At 51.8% G+C, this 16,694-nt stretch overlaps 1 protein-coding gene across 1 annotated transcript in view; it reads left to right on the top strand.

Annotated features, from left to right (window-relative positions):
- The window catches only part of LOC135283896 (trichohyalin-like), a 120,858-nt gene that overhangs the window by 56,865 nt on the left and 47,299 nt on the right, over positions 1 to 16,694 (top strand). Inside the window, exons 34-41 of the mRNA XM_064395045.1 lie at positions 7,091 to 7,171; positions 7,256 to 7,357; positions 7,606 to 7,710; positions 8,148 to 8,246; positions 8,529 to 8,651; positions 9,592 to 9,704; positions 10,678 to 10,743; positions 11,331 to 11,472. Of these exons, the coding sequence (XP_064251115.1) occupies positions 7,091 to 7,171; positions 7,256 to 7,357; positions 7,606 to 7,710; positions 8,148 to 8,246; positions 8,529 to 8,651; positions 9,592 to 9,704; positions 10,678 to 10,743; positions 11,331 to 11,472 (831 nt within the window). The remainder of the gene's footprint in view (positions 1 to 7,090; positions 7,172 to 7,255; positions 7,358 to 7,605; positions 7,711 to 8,147; positions 8,247 to 8,528; positions 8,652 to 9,591; positions 9,705 to 10,677; positions 10,744 to 11,330; positions 11,473 to 16,694) is intronic.

Raw genomic sequence — 16,694 nt, 5'->3', positions numbered from 1 at the left:
AAATTCTGTATTCCTGGTGTCCAGTTCTTAGCCCCATTTCTCTATCCCAATCTTTTTTCACTGAATCACGTCAAGTTCATTTAGCAAAACTTAAAAGTTCAGTTATTTTCCCAAATAATGTTCCACTAACAGCAGTTTGAATAAAATCTTGCTACATGCTTCAGTGGAAAACTGCACTGCTTATGATTAAGTGAAGCCATTATTAACAGAGTTAACGAAAACAAATAACTGGAATAGCGAATTAAAAAGTTATATCATTTCCAACAATTCCCCCTTTTGAAACTACTCTTAATTATTTCATTTAGGATTACTTCCATTAAATCATTGGATATTTAGAAAGACTTAAGACACTAAAATGCAATAATTCCTATTAAACTACTTAGTAAAACTTTTTGGCAAAACTTATACTATTTTAGATCCAGGGCCATTCAATTTTGCCAGCATTTTGTCTTGGGCTTGTTATTCTGGGGTTACATTTGAAAGGTCACACATTTTGGTACAGCAACTATTGGGATGCTTTTCTCTGCCAGCCCTTTAGCAGCTTTATCTGCCAGTCGGTTTCCTACACTAACTGATGTATTTCCTAATGGATGAGCTTTACAATGCATGAGAGCCACTTGGGCTGGTACCTGAACACATTCTAGTAATTGTCTGGTAATGTCTCCACCTTTGACAGAGGATCCTTGTGCTGAACGGAGCCCTCCTTTGTTCCAGAGAGCTCCGTGGGCAGGTACTGCTCCAAAGGCACGGTTAGCATTAGCCCATGTGTTCCCATTCTTCCCCTGAGACAATTCCAGGCTGCCATAGGCTGAGCAGCTCAGCCCTGTGTGCAGAGGTGGTAAGAGGTAATGGGACGGCTTGGATTGGGCCCTACTGCACAGCCAAACTTCTGCTTTCCTTTGCTCACAAAGCTGCTCCCACCTGTGGACAATTGTGAGGCCGGATCTTCTACCAGAGGATCTCCTCTGCTGGAGTGAAGCTGCTCAGTCGTTGGAACACAGGCATGTTGTGAGGCTTCTTGACTTTCTGGTACAGATTCCAGGGTGCAAGGCAAAGGAGTTGTTTGCAGTTCCCCATCATCCTGCTCCAACAAGACAACTTGATACTTCAGCATTCGACTTGGGGGTCACCAGTGGCCTCCTTTGTGTTCTAGAACAGAGAGGACCAAGGGGGGAACATGAGCAGTCATTATCTGGCCCATGGTCCATTCGGGGCTTCTTGGATTAAAGCGCAGCTCCTGCTCCAAGTCAAAGGCAGTTAAGGGACATCCCTTAACTTACACTGTCCACTTGTTTGGAAAAATATCTTATGGCCCTTTTCCATGTGCATAACCTCTGAGCTAACACCCGTAGTGCAACACGTCAGTGCTCATGAACAATCTGCTCAAGAGGCTTGCTCAAGTCAGGTAATGCCTGTGCTGGGCTGGCATTAGAGCTCTCTTGGGGTCTCTGAAAGCCTCTGGCATTCTGGGGTCCACTGTAGCACCTCCTTGGTGTAGCACCTCCTTGGGCGATTCTCAGGGTCTCATATAAAGGTCTTACCCATAGGCCAGAATTAAAAATCCTGAGCCCACACCAACCACCCATTCCTAGAAATATTCCTAACTTGCAAACAGACCTTGGCTCTGGAGTTTCACAAATCCCCTCCACCCTTTTGGTTGCAAGGCTTTGCTGTCCCTGGGAAATGAGCCTCAGGTAGGTTTGGCATTAGGGCACTTCTTTGACACTTTGGGCCTTCTTCTTGGATACCCTGTAACTGGCTTGTCTCAGAATGTTCAGGAAACTTAAGAGTCATTTCAATGCATCCAGCATGAGTTCCATTAGCAATTAAAGTATCACCTGCATACTGCAGCAAAGGGGTATCTTCATTCTCCTTTTCCCATTCTGAAGTGACTGCCAGAGCCCTGGCCAGCTCTTAGAACTCCAGCACCCCACCAGCAATAGGGATCTGCCTGGGTATGGGGATTTACCAGAGACAGAACCTTTACAGCCACTTGCTCTAAGATGCCAGATAGAAGCCACATCAGGAACCAGGCAGAGGAGAAAGCTGTCTGTCTAGATGTTCCACAAGGAACAGCTTATTCCAGGAGAAAGGAGCTCACACAAAGAGCCCCAGGCACTCCTGTGCAAGGGGCTTTGTACAGATACAAATCAGGGGGTGGATACAAACAGCAAACCAATAGGGAATCCTCAGGGGAGGACTGAGGGGATTACATCAAGCATCTGGGGCCAGTTGGGGTAGGAGGGTGGAGAGGATGGCTCACATGTGCAATGGGGCTTCCAGGAGTAGGGGGATTCCAAAGGGATGTTGCGAACAGGGATTGGCCTGAGAGTTAAGGGGCAGAGAAGGTTCAGGAATAAGGGGCTCGGTTGCCTTGACAGGCAGGGAAAGAGCTGGAACAAGGGGTGGAGAATGACATGAGGGGCAGCTTTGAGGGAGAGTAAAACCCAGGAGTAAACCATCTCAGGGAGAACATGAGGGCACGAGGACAGAACGATGCACTTAAAAAGGAATCAATAAGATAAATTCAAAGCGCAACACCATCCCTCCAATTCTTTTGTCAATTGGTTTTTGTCTTGGGGTGTGTCGTGGGTTAAGACGGAAGTGAGTTTTTTGGGAGGTTGTGGTCAAACCAATCAGTGCTTGGATTTGAATATTGGCACCTGGTTTGGCCACCGAAGGTATGGACTGCCTCTGAGAACACAGGGGGTTAAAAGCAAGAACTGCCAGGAGAACTCTCTCTTAGTTTCAGTCTGTAAAGGAGCTCAGAGCTCCCCTGCCCAGCCTGGGCTGGCTGGGGGAGGGAAGCCATGCGGCCGGGTGAGGTAGGCCAGAGCCTCGGGCAGAGGAGGGGAGTGAAGGCCTTGCAAGATGGAAGGGTGGAGGAGACTGAGAAGCATCGGGCCCCCCTCCTACCCCACGGGAGACAGAGAGAGAGAGCCAGTGCCTGTGCTGCCTTGGAATTCAGTATCATGGACTGGCAGCACGGCCGGCCAGAAGTGGGGGATGCGGCGAGAGAAGGTGCCCGGCAGCTGTGGGAGTTCTGGGCAGCCAGAGGCCCAGATTTTAACCCCTTTGTAAAATAATGGAAACCTTACAAATACTGATCCTCCTGAATGAGAATGAGAAGATAAAGGTGAAGTATGAAGAAATGGGCAAGTGTGAGGAAAGTTGGTGCATGTGAGAGATGTCAGAAGAGGTGAGAAGAATCCTAGGTGGGCAGAGATGATGGATTGGCCTTGAGCTGGACTCTTTCTTGTATGGCCATGGACAGACCCATGTTCTTCCTGTGACTCAGAGACTGTATTTAGGGGTAGGCAATGCCTTGGAGTCAAGAGTGAAGCAGTGGCGTGAACAGAGATGGCTGAGGAGGGTGTGGGATGCCCTCTGTCTCCAGGAGGGGAAGATCTCTGTTCATGAGGCCCCTCGGCCCCAGGGGTTTAAATCTGGGGGGGACTGGTGTCCTGAATTTGAGAGACTGCTGCTTTTGGAACTGAGTGGAGCATCCTTAAACGGGGAGCCCTAAAAGCAGTCCTGGCCCATGTGCAGTGGTGAGAGCCCTGGACATGGAGGGAAGAAGTCACGAGGGCCGATGTTCTCTGGGTGGTGCCACGAGTGACACGGAAACACAAGAAGTTTCAATTGTGTTTCTGGGGGAAGCCTATGGTGCAAGGGGGGACTCCTCTCTCTCTGATGGATTTGAGGGTTGATTACTTGAGGGGTGATGATGGACTGATTATGTGAGAGATCGTGATGTGGTGGAAATCTATGGTGTTATTTCATTCTGTGGAGAAAATGGAGAGGAGGAGGAGGAGGAATGGATTTGGAGGGTTTTCATTCTTAGTTTTTTGTTTGTTCCTTTTTAGATGTTGTAATTAATAAAATTAGTTTCCTTTATTCCTGAGTTGGAGCCTGCTTTGCTCTGTTCCTGATCACATCTCACAGAAGCCACCAGAGAAAGTGTATATTCATGGAGGCACGGGCACTGTGGCAGAGTCAAACCATGACAGGGTGACAGCATGATACTGTGTCTCCTATTGTCTGCTTTATGCCCAGACATGGGTCCTGTAACTTTAAGCTAGGTCTGAGAGAGGGGTGCAAAGCCAGTGGAATTCTTTTGGTGTGGTTTTCCAACATCCTCCCCCAGGCTCCCTCAGCTGTGTTGTGCAGCACAGACAGAGGGAGTACATCTCGGCTTTCAGCTGGCTTCTTGTTTCTTTGACAATGGCAGAAGTTTTTCCAGGACTGTGGCTTCTTCTCCTGGAACGGTTTTTGCTTTTCCCTGGTCTGAAGCACCAGAACATCGCCGGCAGCCCTGTGCCTTGTCCCGCAGGGGAGGCCTTGGGATGCACATCCCGGCTCTGGACTCGGGAGGAACCGAGCCACGCCTACAGAAAGAGCTCTGAATCCACCAGCCTACCCCACAATGAGAAGGCTTGAATATCTAACATTATTCATTCTTTTTCCCATGCCTGCCTGCACACTGTGTGTTAAATAAACAGCTTTTTTCACTTTCTTCCAAAAATTTCCTTGCTGTGGGAGGGAAGGCGTGCCAAAACCTGTTTTCATTAGAGGAGATGTTTCCTCCTAACTTGTCTCAAATTGAGACATTTCTCAAATAATGTGGGGTGATTTTTGAACCCTGGAGGAAGAACAGTGCACCTCAATTGGTTTTCATGGCCCATCAAGGAACATTCCAGAAACAAGAGTTGACTTTCAGTTTCAAGGGCAATGCAGAAAGAATCATCCTTAACATCCACAACAGTGGACTCATCAGTTTCCTTAACTGAGGTGAAGAGTGCATAAGGCCTTGCTGCCACTGGGTCTCACACCAGTCTCACACTATTTCCTTGACAGCTCTGACATCTTGTACTGGCCTGTGTTCCTTAGTGTGTGCTTCCTTTACTGGCAGGAGAGGAGTGCTATATTGTGACTCACATTCCCTTAGTGACCCATCTTCCAAAATTTAGCAATTCATTCTTCTAACCCTCTTCTACCTTCTAACTTCAAAGAATAATTGTTCTGCCTGACCAGTCTTCCATCAGGCTCCAACTGAATCCTTACTGGTTCCAGTGTCTTGATTTCCCTGGAATTCCATTGGTGCACACCAACACAGTGACAGTGTTTTCCCCCTCCTCCCACCAGGGATGTGCAGGAGGGAAATACTTGTCCAGCCTTCCCTGCTGAACATTCTGAGCATGCCCTCTCTCAGCCTCTTCCCCCACTTTTGCCATTACCACAATTCCTCCACCAGGAGTTAATAGTGTGTCTGAATGACCTTCCTATAATCCCAGGGCTCTTTGCCTTGAACTCACTGGATTAGGGCATCAGAGGATCTCCCGGAAAAATCTTTGGAGTGCACCGGAGTCCTCTCGATCCCATCAATCCATGGAGCAAAAGAAGGAGGAAAGTTCCACCTGGATCATTAGCAACTGTCACCAAAACCAGGATAGATGAAATCCTCAAAGACTATCCTTTTAGTTTTGGCAAGTTGGGCATTACTTTATTCTCCTCAGGACGAGTGGAGCGGATAGTTCGAGCCACACACATAGAAAAAGCTTTTGACTTAGTTATCTGTTTATGTGCAAACAAAGGAATCAATGGTCATCCATTCTCAATCCCATAATTCTCTTCATTACTTTGCATCCTAACTGCTGTTGGGCTTCACCCATGGAGACTCTCTACCCTGAACTCCTGAGGAGAAAGGAGTCTGTGCCCCAACAACCCTACAGCTCAGCCAGGGGCTCACGGGGCTCCTCCTGCACCCCCAGCATGAGGAACAGCACCCCACTGCTTCCCTGGCAAAGGCTGATCCCAATGGATGCTCCAAACCAGGCCCTGGCTTTGCAGCAGTGAAGCAACTGGCTTAGGTGTAACACACATCTTCAACGGATAAAAAAGAAAGACAATGAGGCTGTACTCTCCTGGGAGACCTTGGAGCATGTTTTGGCAAATAAAAGGACTACAAAAGGGCTGGAGGTGGACTTTGCACAAGGGCCTGACATGGGAACAGCTTCACACTGAGAGAGGGGAGAGATCGGTGGGATATTGGGAAGAAATTCTTCCCTGTGAGCGTGGTGATGCCTTGCCACAGTCTGCACCATTCCTGGAAATGTCCAAGACCAGGTTAGGTGGCACTTGCAGCAACCTGGTCTAGCGGAAAATGTTCCTTGACCTGTCCCTGACCGGGGCTGAAACGAGATGATCTTTTAGGTCCCTTCCAGCCCCAGCCATTCCAAGGCTCCATTAATCTATGACTTCATGAGTCTGGAACCCACTGGTTACCAGGAGCGGAGTGGTGCGTTGCCTGGCAACGGGTGTTGTGATGAGGAGGGCCACCAGCAACCCGGTTCCAGTCCTGCAAGGGACAAGGAAGGAGGAAGGAGCCTGCTGGCTACTCATCCTTTTCCTTATCGCATTTGCTCATTGCTTCTATCACGCCTTTTGTTTAACCCATTTGTCACCAATTTTGCTCATCCCAGACAGGCCCAACTGGGCAGGAAGGCTTGTGACAAATCAGGGACAGAGTGTGTGCAGTCATGGCAACATCCCTGGACACACTCAGCCTCTCCCAGATGCTGGATCTCGCCATTGGGACACCCCAGAAGGGATCTGTTCACTTTGCAGCCTTGAGAAAACTGCTGCAGGCTGTGCTGGAGCACCTGGATGTGCAGTACCTGACAAGTGAGGAGCCATGGCCAGGCCAGCTGAGTGGCCCCTCACTTGCTGATGTGGCCACTTACATAAAACAGATGAAGAAAGAGATGGAAGACTATAAGAAACACACGTCCAAGGTAGAGGCTCTTCCCCGCCCCTGGGCACTCCCCCAGCAGACAGCCCCTCTCTGCTTCCTCACACAGCCGTGCTTGGCTCTGCCCTCACTGCCCTGGCAGAGCCGCTGGCAGGGGCTCTTTGCTGTCTGGATGGGCTTCAGTGCTCTGGCACTGAGCCCGGCTGGGGCAGGTGGCACTGGGACTCTCCCTGCTCACCTGGCTGTGCCATGGGCTGCCCGTGGCAGGGTAGGGCTCTTTGGGGTGTTGCTTCCCAGGCCATCACCTCTGACATCCCTGATTCTTGAACTGCTTTACAGGTTCTTCGCGAGGAATTTGGTGGGATAAAGGCAGAACTCTCCCGCATATCAGAGGACATGAAGAAGTTCCAGGAGGCACAGGTGTGTGGTTCTCAAGGTCATATTTCCAACATGTCTGAGACAGAGACTGTCTACAGACAAGTCTCTGACAATGCTTTCTCCTAGACCCTGATGGTTTCCCAGCATCAGGAGGAGATTGAAAAGTTAAAGGCTGGCCAGCGTCATGTGTCGGAGGAAATGAAGAAGGTCCTGATGTCGCGGGACCAGGTGAGCTGCTGCTGGGAGCAAGTTTTGGGTCTGAGACTGCAGCCCGTACCCTCTGCCCTGCTGGTTGGAAGCTCAGCACTCTTGGCCCTGCTAGATTCATGGACCGTGCTGCCTGCAGAGCCCTGCCAGCCTGGCTGAGCTTGGCCCTGCACTGTCCCTAGTGCTTGGCAAACCACAGCAGGGCTCGAGGGCTTGCGGGTCCCCACTGACCCTCCCAGAGGCTCACTGCCACCACTGCTCTCTCCTAGGACATGACTCTCATCCAGGATCTGCGTGAGGAGGTTGACAAGATAAAGACAACACAGCTCCTCATGGAAGGAGACATAAAGAAGCTTAAGGAGTCTCTTGCCTTAGTGAGCTGTTGGGTCATGTAATCTTTGGGCTCTCATGGGGAACTTCAATGTGGCTCCACAATCAGTTTTTGGTGTCAGGGCCTCAGGCCCAGGTGGAGGACCGTGGGGCTGCCCATGCAGCTAAAGGGCCCACACGCTGGGACAACATGATGGCTGGGCCCTGACTCTACTGTCACTGTCCTTTCCAGATGAAGAAGCTGGAGGAAGACCTTAAAAAGCTGAGGGAGGATATAGCCAAGTGGAAAGAAGAGAGCAGTAAGGAGATCTCTCAGCAAATTGAGTAAGAGGACAAGAGTGGGTTTCATACCCTGGGGGGCTGCAAGGGAGCCCAGATGGTCTGGCTGCATCCTGGTTTGTGGGCACAAGGTGCCCAGCAGCCCTGCAGGGGTAACCCTGCCCTTGCCCCCATCCCGCTGGCCAGGGCTTTGCGGCAGGAGACAAAGCGTGAGCTGCAGAAGATGGGAGAGCAGCAGGAGAGGAGGAATGCCATGCTGGAGCAGATGCTGAATGAGACAGCCGATCAGCTGAATGAGCAGGTGAGGTCCTGGGGGAGCACTCCCACCACTCCTGGCACGGTCCTGTTGCAGCTCCATGCCACATCTTCCTGCTCTGTTGTGCTGTGCTGTAATCTTATGGGAGAGCCAAACTGCCCAAATTGGCCTGGACCAGTCAGTGGCATGGACAGTAATTAAAGCCTTGATGCAAATGTCCTCTTGACATGGTGGGCTCATGGCCACTGAGTCGTGTGTGTTTACCCCTGTGGAGCAAACAGACCCCCCCTTGGGTCAGCACCTTATGTTCTTTCATCCTGGGAGCAGGATCAGGAGCTGAGACAGCAAATGGAAGCCAAGTTTTTGGAGATCCAAAAAGACTTTGAGAAACTCAACTTTACATCAAAGAGCCTCCAAAAGGACTCTCAACAAAAGCAGAGGGATATTGAGGTGTGTGGCTGAAACTCACCCCATTTAGGGTCAGAGCATCCACCAGGAAGACTCCAGGTGGGGGACCACAAGGAATCTCCTGCTGACGACCTCCTCTCAGCACTGTGCTTGTTCCAAGTGCATTTCCCCGATGTTTTCTGGGTACGGGGAGAGGGGTGTGCTCCCGGCTCCTGGGGTGTGCCTCAAGAGGCAGCTCCAACCTTGCTGTGTCATGAGTTCCTTTCTGTGCTGAAAGATGCTGTTCCAGTCTCTGGAGAAGCTGCAGAAGGAGAAGGCAGATCAGCAGGACATGCTGGCAGCAATGGACATGGTACAGTCTAGAGGGGCCTCTGTACCAGCCCAGGGGCTCCCGGGCAGGGTGACAAATGCCCCTTGCCCTTGGGGGATGGGGGGCAGAACTGGTGTGGGGAGGGAGAATTTCCTGAGCTCAGGGGGTCCCTCACCCTCCAGATGGTGGGACCAAGCTCACCAGGCTGACGGGGCAAATGGGGCCACAGCAGCCTGAAAGGGCCATGCTGGCCTGGGGGAAGCACTCCTCCCTCTCCCCTCACACACGCTGGCCCTGCCTGTCCTTCCTCATCCCTTTCCCCACCGCTCTCCTGCTCTTCCCTTCTGCTAGAAGGCGGACAAAGCTGCCTTGGGCAGCAAGGTCAATTGCAGCCAGTTTGAAGAGAACATGGAGGAGCTGGATGAGAGGATGGAGGAGTTGCAGAGCCAGATTTCAGGCCAGGAGCAGCACTGGAATAAGATGCAGCAGCAGTTCAGTGATTCAATGGAGGAGAAGGTGAGGGGTACCTCATCCCCACCTTGAGGAACTGGCACCTTTGGGACTTGGCAGCCTGAGGCAGCATCCCTCTGAGGATCCCCCTCCAGGCTTTTCCCGGGAGAGCTCCATGTCACCTCCTGGGGCAGCTGGCTGAGGCTGTGCACCTGTTCACAGCTGGATCGCCTGGAGCTGAAGACTTTCCGCAAACACCTGGAGGAGTCCTGGAACAGGAACATGGAGGATCTCGAGAATAGGTTGAGGCGTGAAAACGCCGCTGGGATTAAGAAGTGAGTGTGATGGAGACACTGATGGCTTTGGGGACAGTGATGGTCCCATTCCCTCCAGCTCTCCCACACACTGCCCCTCTGGTCCCCTGCCACGGCACCAATTCTGCTGCTAAATGAACCTCAGAGATGCAGATGAAGCAGCTGCACCTTCTGCTTCCACCAGCAGCAGGTTGCACACAGGCAAGGAAGAACAAGGAGAGGGCACCTGCAGGACAGAGCCCTCCCAAAGCAAAATGGGGCTGTGGGTGCAAAGGCTCCCAGAAGCCAGGCTGGGAGAGGGCAACTGCTCCTCCCAGGCAGGGCTGTGACACGCCGTGTCCCAGAGCTGGATCATGCCCTGCCCTCCTGCCATGCACACAGGGGACTTTGGTGCCCGAGAGGGGCTGCAAGCGCTGCAGGGGCTGCTTGGGATGGTGACATGGGTGCCTGTGGCCTTCCCCTGGCCTCAGCCAGCACCCTGGGGATGGGGAGAAAGAGGCTCAAGAGCCCACAGTTCAGCCTGCAAATGCCGTGACCCTGTGCCGTGAGCTGCCCAGCGCCTGGCTGCTGCCCGCCAGCTGCTGCCTGTGTGCTGCAGGGCTGTGGCCCCAGGAGCTCAGCCAGCCCTCTTCCCTCACCCTCCTCAGGCAGCTGCCAGTGCCTTTCACGTGCCTGTCCTGTGACCGCATGCTCACCGTGCAGGTTCCTGGCCAGTGAGTAGCACCAGGGCATGGGGCAGCGGGGCTGGCATGGGGGAGATGGGTGCCAGCAGTGACCCTGCTAGGCACAGGGGTGCCAGTGTCTGCTGGGGAGGGGCTGATGTGGGGGCCCCCTCTGCAGCCCTGTCCATCAGCAGGGGCTGTGGGCACTCATCCCAAGGGCTACAGGCAGCGGGATGCCATGGGGTACAATCCCATGGGTTTGTGGGTGCCGCCTCTAACAGGAACAGGTTTTTGGTCCCCTGTCACACCCCTGTGACTCCTGCCCTCCCCAGGTATCCTGAGACACTGCCGTATTTGCAGCCAATGCCCCCCAGCAAGGAGCCACAGCACAGCCAAAGGTAAGGGCCCTGAGGACACATCCCTGGCTCCTGGGGTGCAGCGTAGCCCTGCCACAGCAAGGAGGGCTCTGCACCTGGGCTGGGGGAGAGGAGCCTGGCGGGGCTGGGCAGAGCTGGGGAGCAGAAGGCAGCTGTGGAGGGCCAGTGCTTGCCCCAGGCCTGGGGGGTTTTGCATTCCTTGCCTTGCCTGCCCTGTCTCACCCACATCTCTGTCCCAAGGTTGCTGAAAGCACATCTGATGAGCTGTGTCTGTTTTCAATTTGAGCTCACGCTTGGTGGGGAGTTGTATGCCTCCTGTGAAAGGAGTTCCCAAAAACCAAGCTCTGCAGCAGGGACCGACCAGCTCCTGCCAGCTGGTGTCCTGTGCACAGGGACCTGCCACGGCCATGGGCAGCACACCTGGCCGTGGGGACAGAGCCAGCAGATCCAGCCGGGTGGATGGGCTGGGGGCTCCTGCAGCAGGTGGACAGGAGCTGGCAGGGACGTGCCCCTGCAGGCAGCAGTGCCAGTCCCCTCCCTGGCACAGCAGGGTGGTGCCCAGGGTGCCACAGGGCTGGGCACTGAGGATCCTCTGCCCCATCCCACAGGAGGCCAGTGGTCCATGGCGGTGGCTCCCATGTGCCACAGAGCTCTGGCGACCATCAGAGCAGCAGTTTCAAACTGCCACCAGTTCAGGATTCTCCCCGTACGAGTGCATTTCTGCAGGGACTCGTGACCCGCCCCAACAAGGTAGGGATGATGAAGGTGAGGACATGGCACGTGTACTGGGGGCGGGCCGGGCGATGCTGAGGATCCTGGGTGAATTTGTGCCTTCAGTTTCCTCGGGCACAGCTGCTTTGGGAGGGTTGCTAGGGAATGCTGGACTGGACCCTGCCTCTCAGCCAGCTGCTCTCTCCTTCCCAGCCCAGAGTGACCCAGCTGCTGGGCAGGGGTGGACACATGCCGAGGGGCCGCAATGACCAGCTTCCTGTGGTGACCAGGACACTGGATGAGCCAGGTGTGGCCCTGTCAGGGCACGGGGAGCAGGGGGACAAGAGACTGGCTGTCTGCTGGGTCTGCACCTGCTCCCTGCGGGTCTCTGGCCAAGCAGGTGACCCTCCTGCTGCCCCGTTCTGAGCTGGCTGAGCTGACCCAGACGGGGCAGCCCCGGGGCCTGGGGGCTCAGCCTTGCCTCTCCCCCCAGGCCCTGCCACCTCTCGGCATCACCGGCCAGGCACGGCCCCCCGACACGTCTCCAGGGCACCAGGGCTCCTCCAGCCACTTCAGCCCCGGGAGACTTCGACAGCCCTCAAGTAGCTGGACAGGACTGGGAACCCAGTGCTCCACCAGGGACGTCTCATCAGCAGAGAGTAAACTCTGGGACAATTGTTGTCTGAGAAATAACATTTTCATTGTATTACGTTAATAAAAAACCTTCTGAAAGACACACACAGCCTTTCCCCATTGCCTCTGAAAACACTGGGATAAATCAAAGTGTCCTACACTATTTTTACTATTAGTTATCAGGCATTACTTTATTCCCAGCTCTGGGGTACATAGGAATAGCTCCACTCAGAATGCACACCCACTCTCTAAATTTTTCACTATGTATTTTCAGCAAAACAAGTTAATGCTCATTGCCTGTAAATTACATATTTCTCTTCATTCATTAATCTCCTATCATCCATTTGTTATTGATTTCTCAGTTCTCATGCTGCTGCCAGATGAACAATTGCTTGCTCCTGGCGGGCTCCACACTATGCTCATTTTGCCAAGTCCATGGAACCACACCATCAAAAGCAGGATAAACTTTTACCAAGAGGGGAGTCAATCTACAGCCCATCGATCTAAGCTTTCACTAATTAAATACCCAGCCAGCTATACCAACTTTTCTCCTCATTTGCAAAGAAGCACCATTTCACCACGTGGTCAGGTATGACTGTGGGTTCACCGACCACCCGAGACTGCCAAGGAGACTCCCAGGGCAGAAGAGTGCATGTGCTGAGGGGAGGGAATGTATAGTCATGTCTTGGGGGAAATTATTGCCATATGTATGTTTCTTCTGAGAATAGTTATGAATATGATGACAAATACAGTATTTCAACAGGGGCTTTTCCTGTACACAGCATGTACTCTCTGTGCAGCCATCCCCCATACATCTGGCTTTGCAGTAAAGAATGCCTAATCCCTAATATGAAATTCAAGTCTTTATTTCTTTCTGGTTGTGATAACAATGTTAATTGGTCCACTTTTAATTTAATTAGTCCAGATATTGTTTTCAGTACATGAAGAGTGGAATTCTCCTTGTTCGTTTCTTCTTTACCTCTGGTTTCCACACCTTGTCCTCACACTCTACAAATTCTGCATTCCTGGTGTCCAGTTCTTAGCCCCATTTCTCTATCCCAATCTTTTTTCACTGAATCACGTCAAGTTCATTTAGCAAAACTTAAAAGTTCAGTTATTTTCCCAAATAATGTTCCACTAACAGCAGTTTGAATAAAATCTTGCTACATGCTTCAGTAGAAAACTGCACTGCTTATGATTAAGTGAAGCCATTATTAACAGAGTTAACGAAAACAAATAACTGGAATAGCGAATTAAAAAGTTATATCATTTCCAACAATTCCCCCTTTTGAAACTACTCTTAATTATTTCATTTAGGATTACTTCCATTAAATCATTGGATATTTAGAAAGACTTAAGACACTAAAATGCAATAATTCCTATTAAACTACTTAGTAAAACTTTTTGGCAAAACTTATACTATTTTAGATCCAGGGCCATTCAATTTTGCCAGCATTTTGTCTTGGGCTTGTTATTCTGGGGTTACATTTGAAAGGTCACACATTTTGGTACAGCAACTATTGGGATGCTTTTCTCTGCCAGCCCTTTAGCAGCTTTATCTGCCAGTCGGTTTCCTACACTAACTGATGTATTTCCTAATGGATGAGCTTTACAATGCATGAGAGCCACTTGGGCTGGTACCTGAACACATTCTAGTAATTGTCTGGTAATGTCTCCACCTTTGACAGAGGATCCTTGTGCTGAACGGAGCCCTCCTTTGTTCCAGAGAGCTCCGTGGGCAGGTACTGCTCCAAAGGCACGGTTAGCATTAGCCCATGTGTTCCCATTCTTCCCCTGAGACAATTCCAGGCTGCCATAGGCTGAGCAGCTCAGCCCTGTGTGCAGAGGTGGTAAGAGGTAATGGGACGGCTTGGATTGGGCCCTACTGCACAGCCAAACTTCTGCTTTCCTTTGCTCACAAAGCTGCTCCCACCTGTGGACAATTGTGAGGCCGGATCTTCTACCAGAGGATCTCCTCTGCTGGAGTGAAGCTGCTCAGTCGTTGGAACACAGGCATGTTGTGAGGCTTCTTGACTCTGGTACAGATTCCAGGGTGCAAGGCAAAGGAGTTGTTTGCAGTTCCCCATCATCCTGCTCCAACAAGACAACTTGATACTTCAGCATTCGACTTGGGGGTCACCAGTGGCCTCCTTTGTGTTCTAGAACAGAGAGGACCAAGGGGGGAACATGAGCAGTCATTATCTGGCCCATGGTCCATTCGGGGCTTCTTGGATTAAAGCGCAGCTCCTGCTCCAAGTCAAAGGCAGTTAAGGGACATCCCTTAACTTACACTGTCCACTTGTTTGGAAAAATATCTTATGGCCCTTTTCCATGTGCATAACCTCTGAGCTAACACCCGTAGTGCAACACGTCAGTGCTCATGAACAATCTGCTCAAGAGGCTTGCTCAAGTCAGGTAATGCCTGTGCTGGGCTGGCATTAGAGCTCTCTTGGGGTCTCTGAAAGCCTCTGGCATTCTGGGGTCCACTGTAGCACCTCCTTGGTGTAGCACCTCCTTGGGCAATTCTCAGGGTCTCATATAAAGGTCTTACCCATAGGCCAGAATTAAAAATCCTGAGCCCACACCAACCACCCATTCCTAGAAATATTCCTAACTTGCAAACAGACCTTGGCTCTGGAGTTTCACAAATCCCCTCCACCCTTTTGGTTGCAAGGCTTTGCTGTCCCTGGGAAATGAGCCTCAGGTAGGTTTGGCATTAGGGCACTTCTTTGACACTTTGGGCCTTCTTCTTGGATACCCTGTAACTGGCTTGTCTCAGAATGTTCAGGAAACTTAAGAGTCATTTCAATGCATCCAGCATGAGTTCCATTAGCAATTAAAGTATCACCTGCATACTGCAGCAAAGGGGTATCTTCATTCTCCTTTTCCCATTCTGAAGTGACTGCCAGAGCCCTGGCCAGCTCTTAGAACTCCAGCACCCCACCAGCAATAGGGATCTGCCTGGGTATGGGGATTTACCAGAGACAGAACCTTTACAGCCGCTTGCTCTAAGATGCCAGATAGAAGCCACATCAGGAACCAGGCAGAGGAGAAAGCTGTCTGTCTAGATGTTCCACAAGGAACAGCTTATTCCAGGAGAAAGGAGCTCACACAAAGAGCCCCAGGCACTCCTGTGCAAGGGGCTTTGTACAGATACAAATCAGGGGGTGGATACAAACAGCAAACCAATAGGGAATCCTCAGGGGAGGACTGAGGGGATTACATCAAGCATCTGGGGCCAGTTGGGGTAGGAGGGTGGAGAGGATGGCTCACATGTGCAATGGGGCTTCCAGGAGTAGGGGGATTCCAAAGGGATGTTGCGAACAGGGATTGGCCTGAGAGTTAAGGGGCAGAGAAGGTTCAGGAATAAGGGGCTCGGTTGCCTTGACAGGCAGGGAAAGAGCTGGAACAAGGGGTGGAGAATGACATGAGGGGCAGCTTTGAGGGAGAGTAAAACCCAGGAGTAAACCATCTCAGGGAGAACATGAGGGCACGAGGACAGAACGATGCACTTAAAAAGGAATCAATAAGATAAATTCAAAGCGCAACACCATCCCTCCAATTCTTTTGTCAATTGGTTTTTGTCTTGGGGTGTGTCGTGGGTTAAGACGGAAGTGAGTTTTTTGGGAGGTTGTGGTCAAACCAATCAGTGCTTGGATTTGAATATTGGCACCTGGTTTGGCCACCGAAGGTATGGACTGCCTCTGAGAACACAGGGGGTTAAAAGCAAGAACTGCCAGGAGAACTCTCTCTTAGTTTCAGTCTGTAAAGGAGCTCAGAGCTCCCCTGCCCAGCCTGGGCTGGCTGGGGGAGGGAAGCCATGCGGCCGGGTGAGGTAGGCCAGAGCCTCGGGCAGAGGAGGGGAGTGAAGGCCTTGCAAGATGGAAGGGTGGAGGAGACTGAGAAGCATCGGGCCCCCCTCCTACCCCACGGGAGACAGAGAGAGAGAGCCAGTGCCTGTGCTGCCTTGGAATTCAGTATCATGGACTGGCAGCACGGCCGGCCAGAAGTGGGGGATGCGGCGAGAGAAGGTGCCCGGCAGCTGTGGGAGTTCTGGGCAGGCAGAGGCCCAGATTTTAACCCCTTTGTAAAATAATGGAAACCTTACAAATACTGATCCTCCTGAATGAGAATGAGAAGATAAAGGTGAAGTATGAAGAAATGGGCAAGTGTGAGGAAAGTTGGTGCATGTGAGAGATGTCAGAAGAGGTGAGAAGAATCCTAGGTGGGCAGAGATGATGGATTGGCCTTGAGCTGGACTCTTTCTTGTATGGCCATGGACAGACCCATGTTCTTCCTGTGACTCAGAGACTGTATTTAGGGGGAGGCAATGCCTTGGAGTCAAGAGTGAAGCAGTGGCGTGAACAGAGATGGCTGAGGAGGGTGTGGGATGCCCTCTGTCTCCAGGAGGGGAAGATCTCTGTTCATGAGGCCCCTCGGCCCCAGGGGTTTAAATCTGGGGGGGACTGGTGTCCTGAATTTGAGAGACTGCTGCTTTTGGAACTGAGTGGAGCATCCTTAAACGGGGAGCCCTAAAAGCAGTCCTGGCCCATGTGCAGTGGTGAGAGCCCTGGACATGGAGGGAAGAAGTCACGAGGGCCGATGTTCTCTGGGTGGTGCCACGAGTG

This window comes from Passer domesticus, chromosome 19 (assembly GCF_036417665.1).
Source record: "Passer domesticus isolate bPasDom1 chromosome 19, bPasDom1.hap1, whole genome shotgun sequence".
Taxonomy (NCBI): Eukaryota; Metazoa; Chordata; class Aves; order Passeriformes; family Passeridae; genus Passer; species Passer domesticus.
This window is presented reverse-complemented; position numbering and strand designations above follow the sequence as displayed.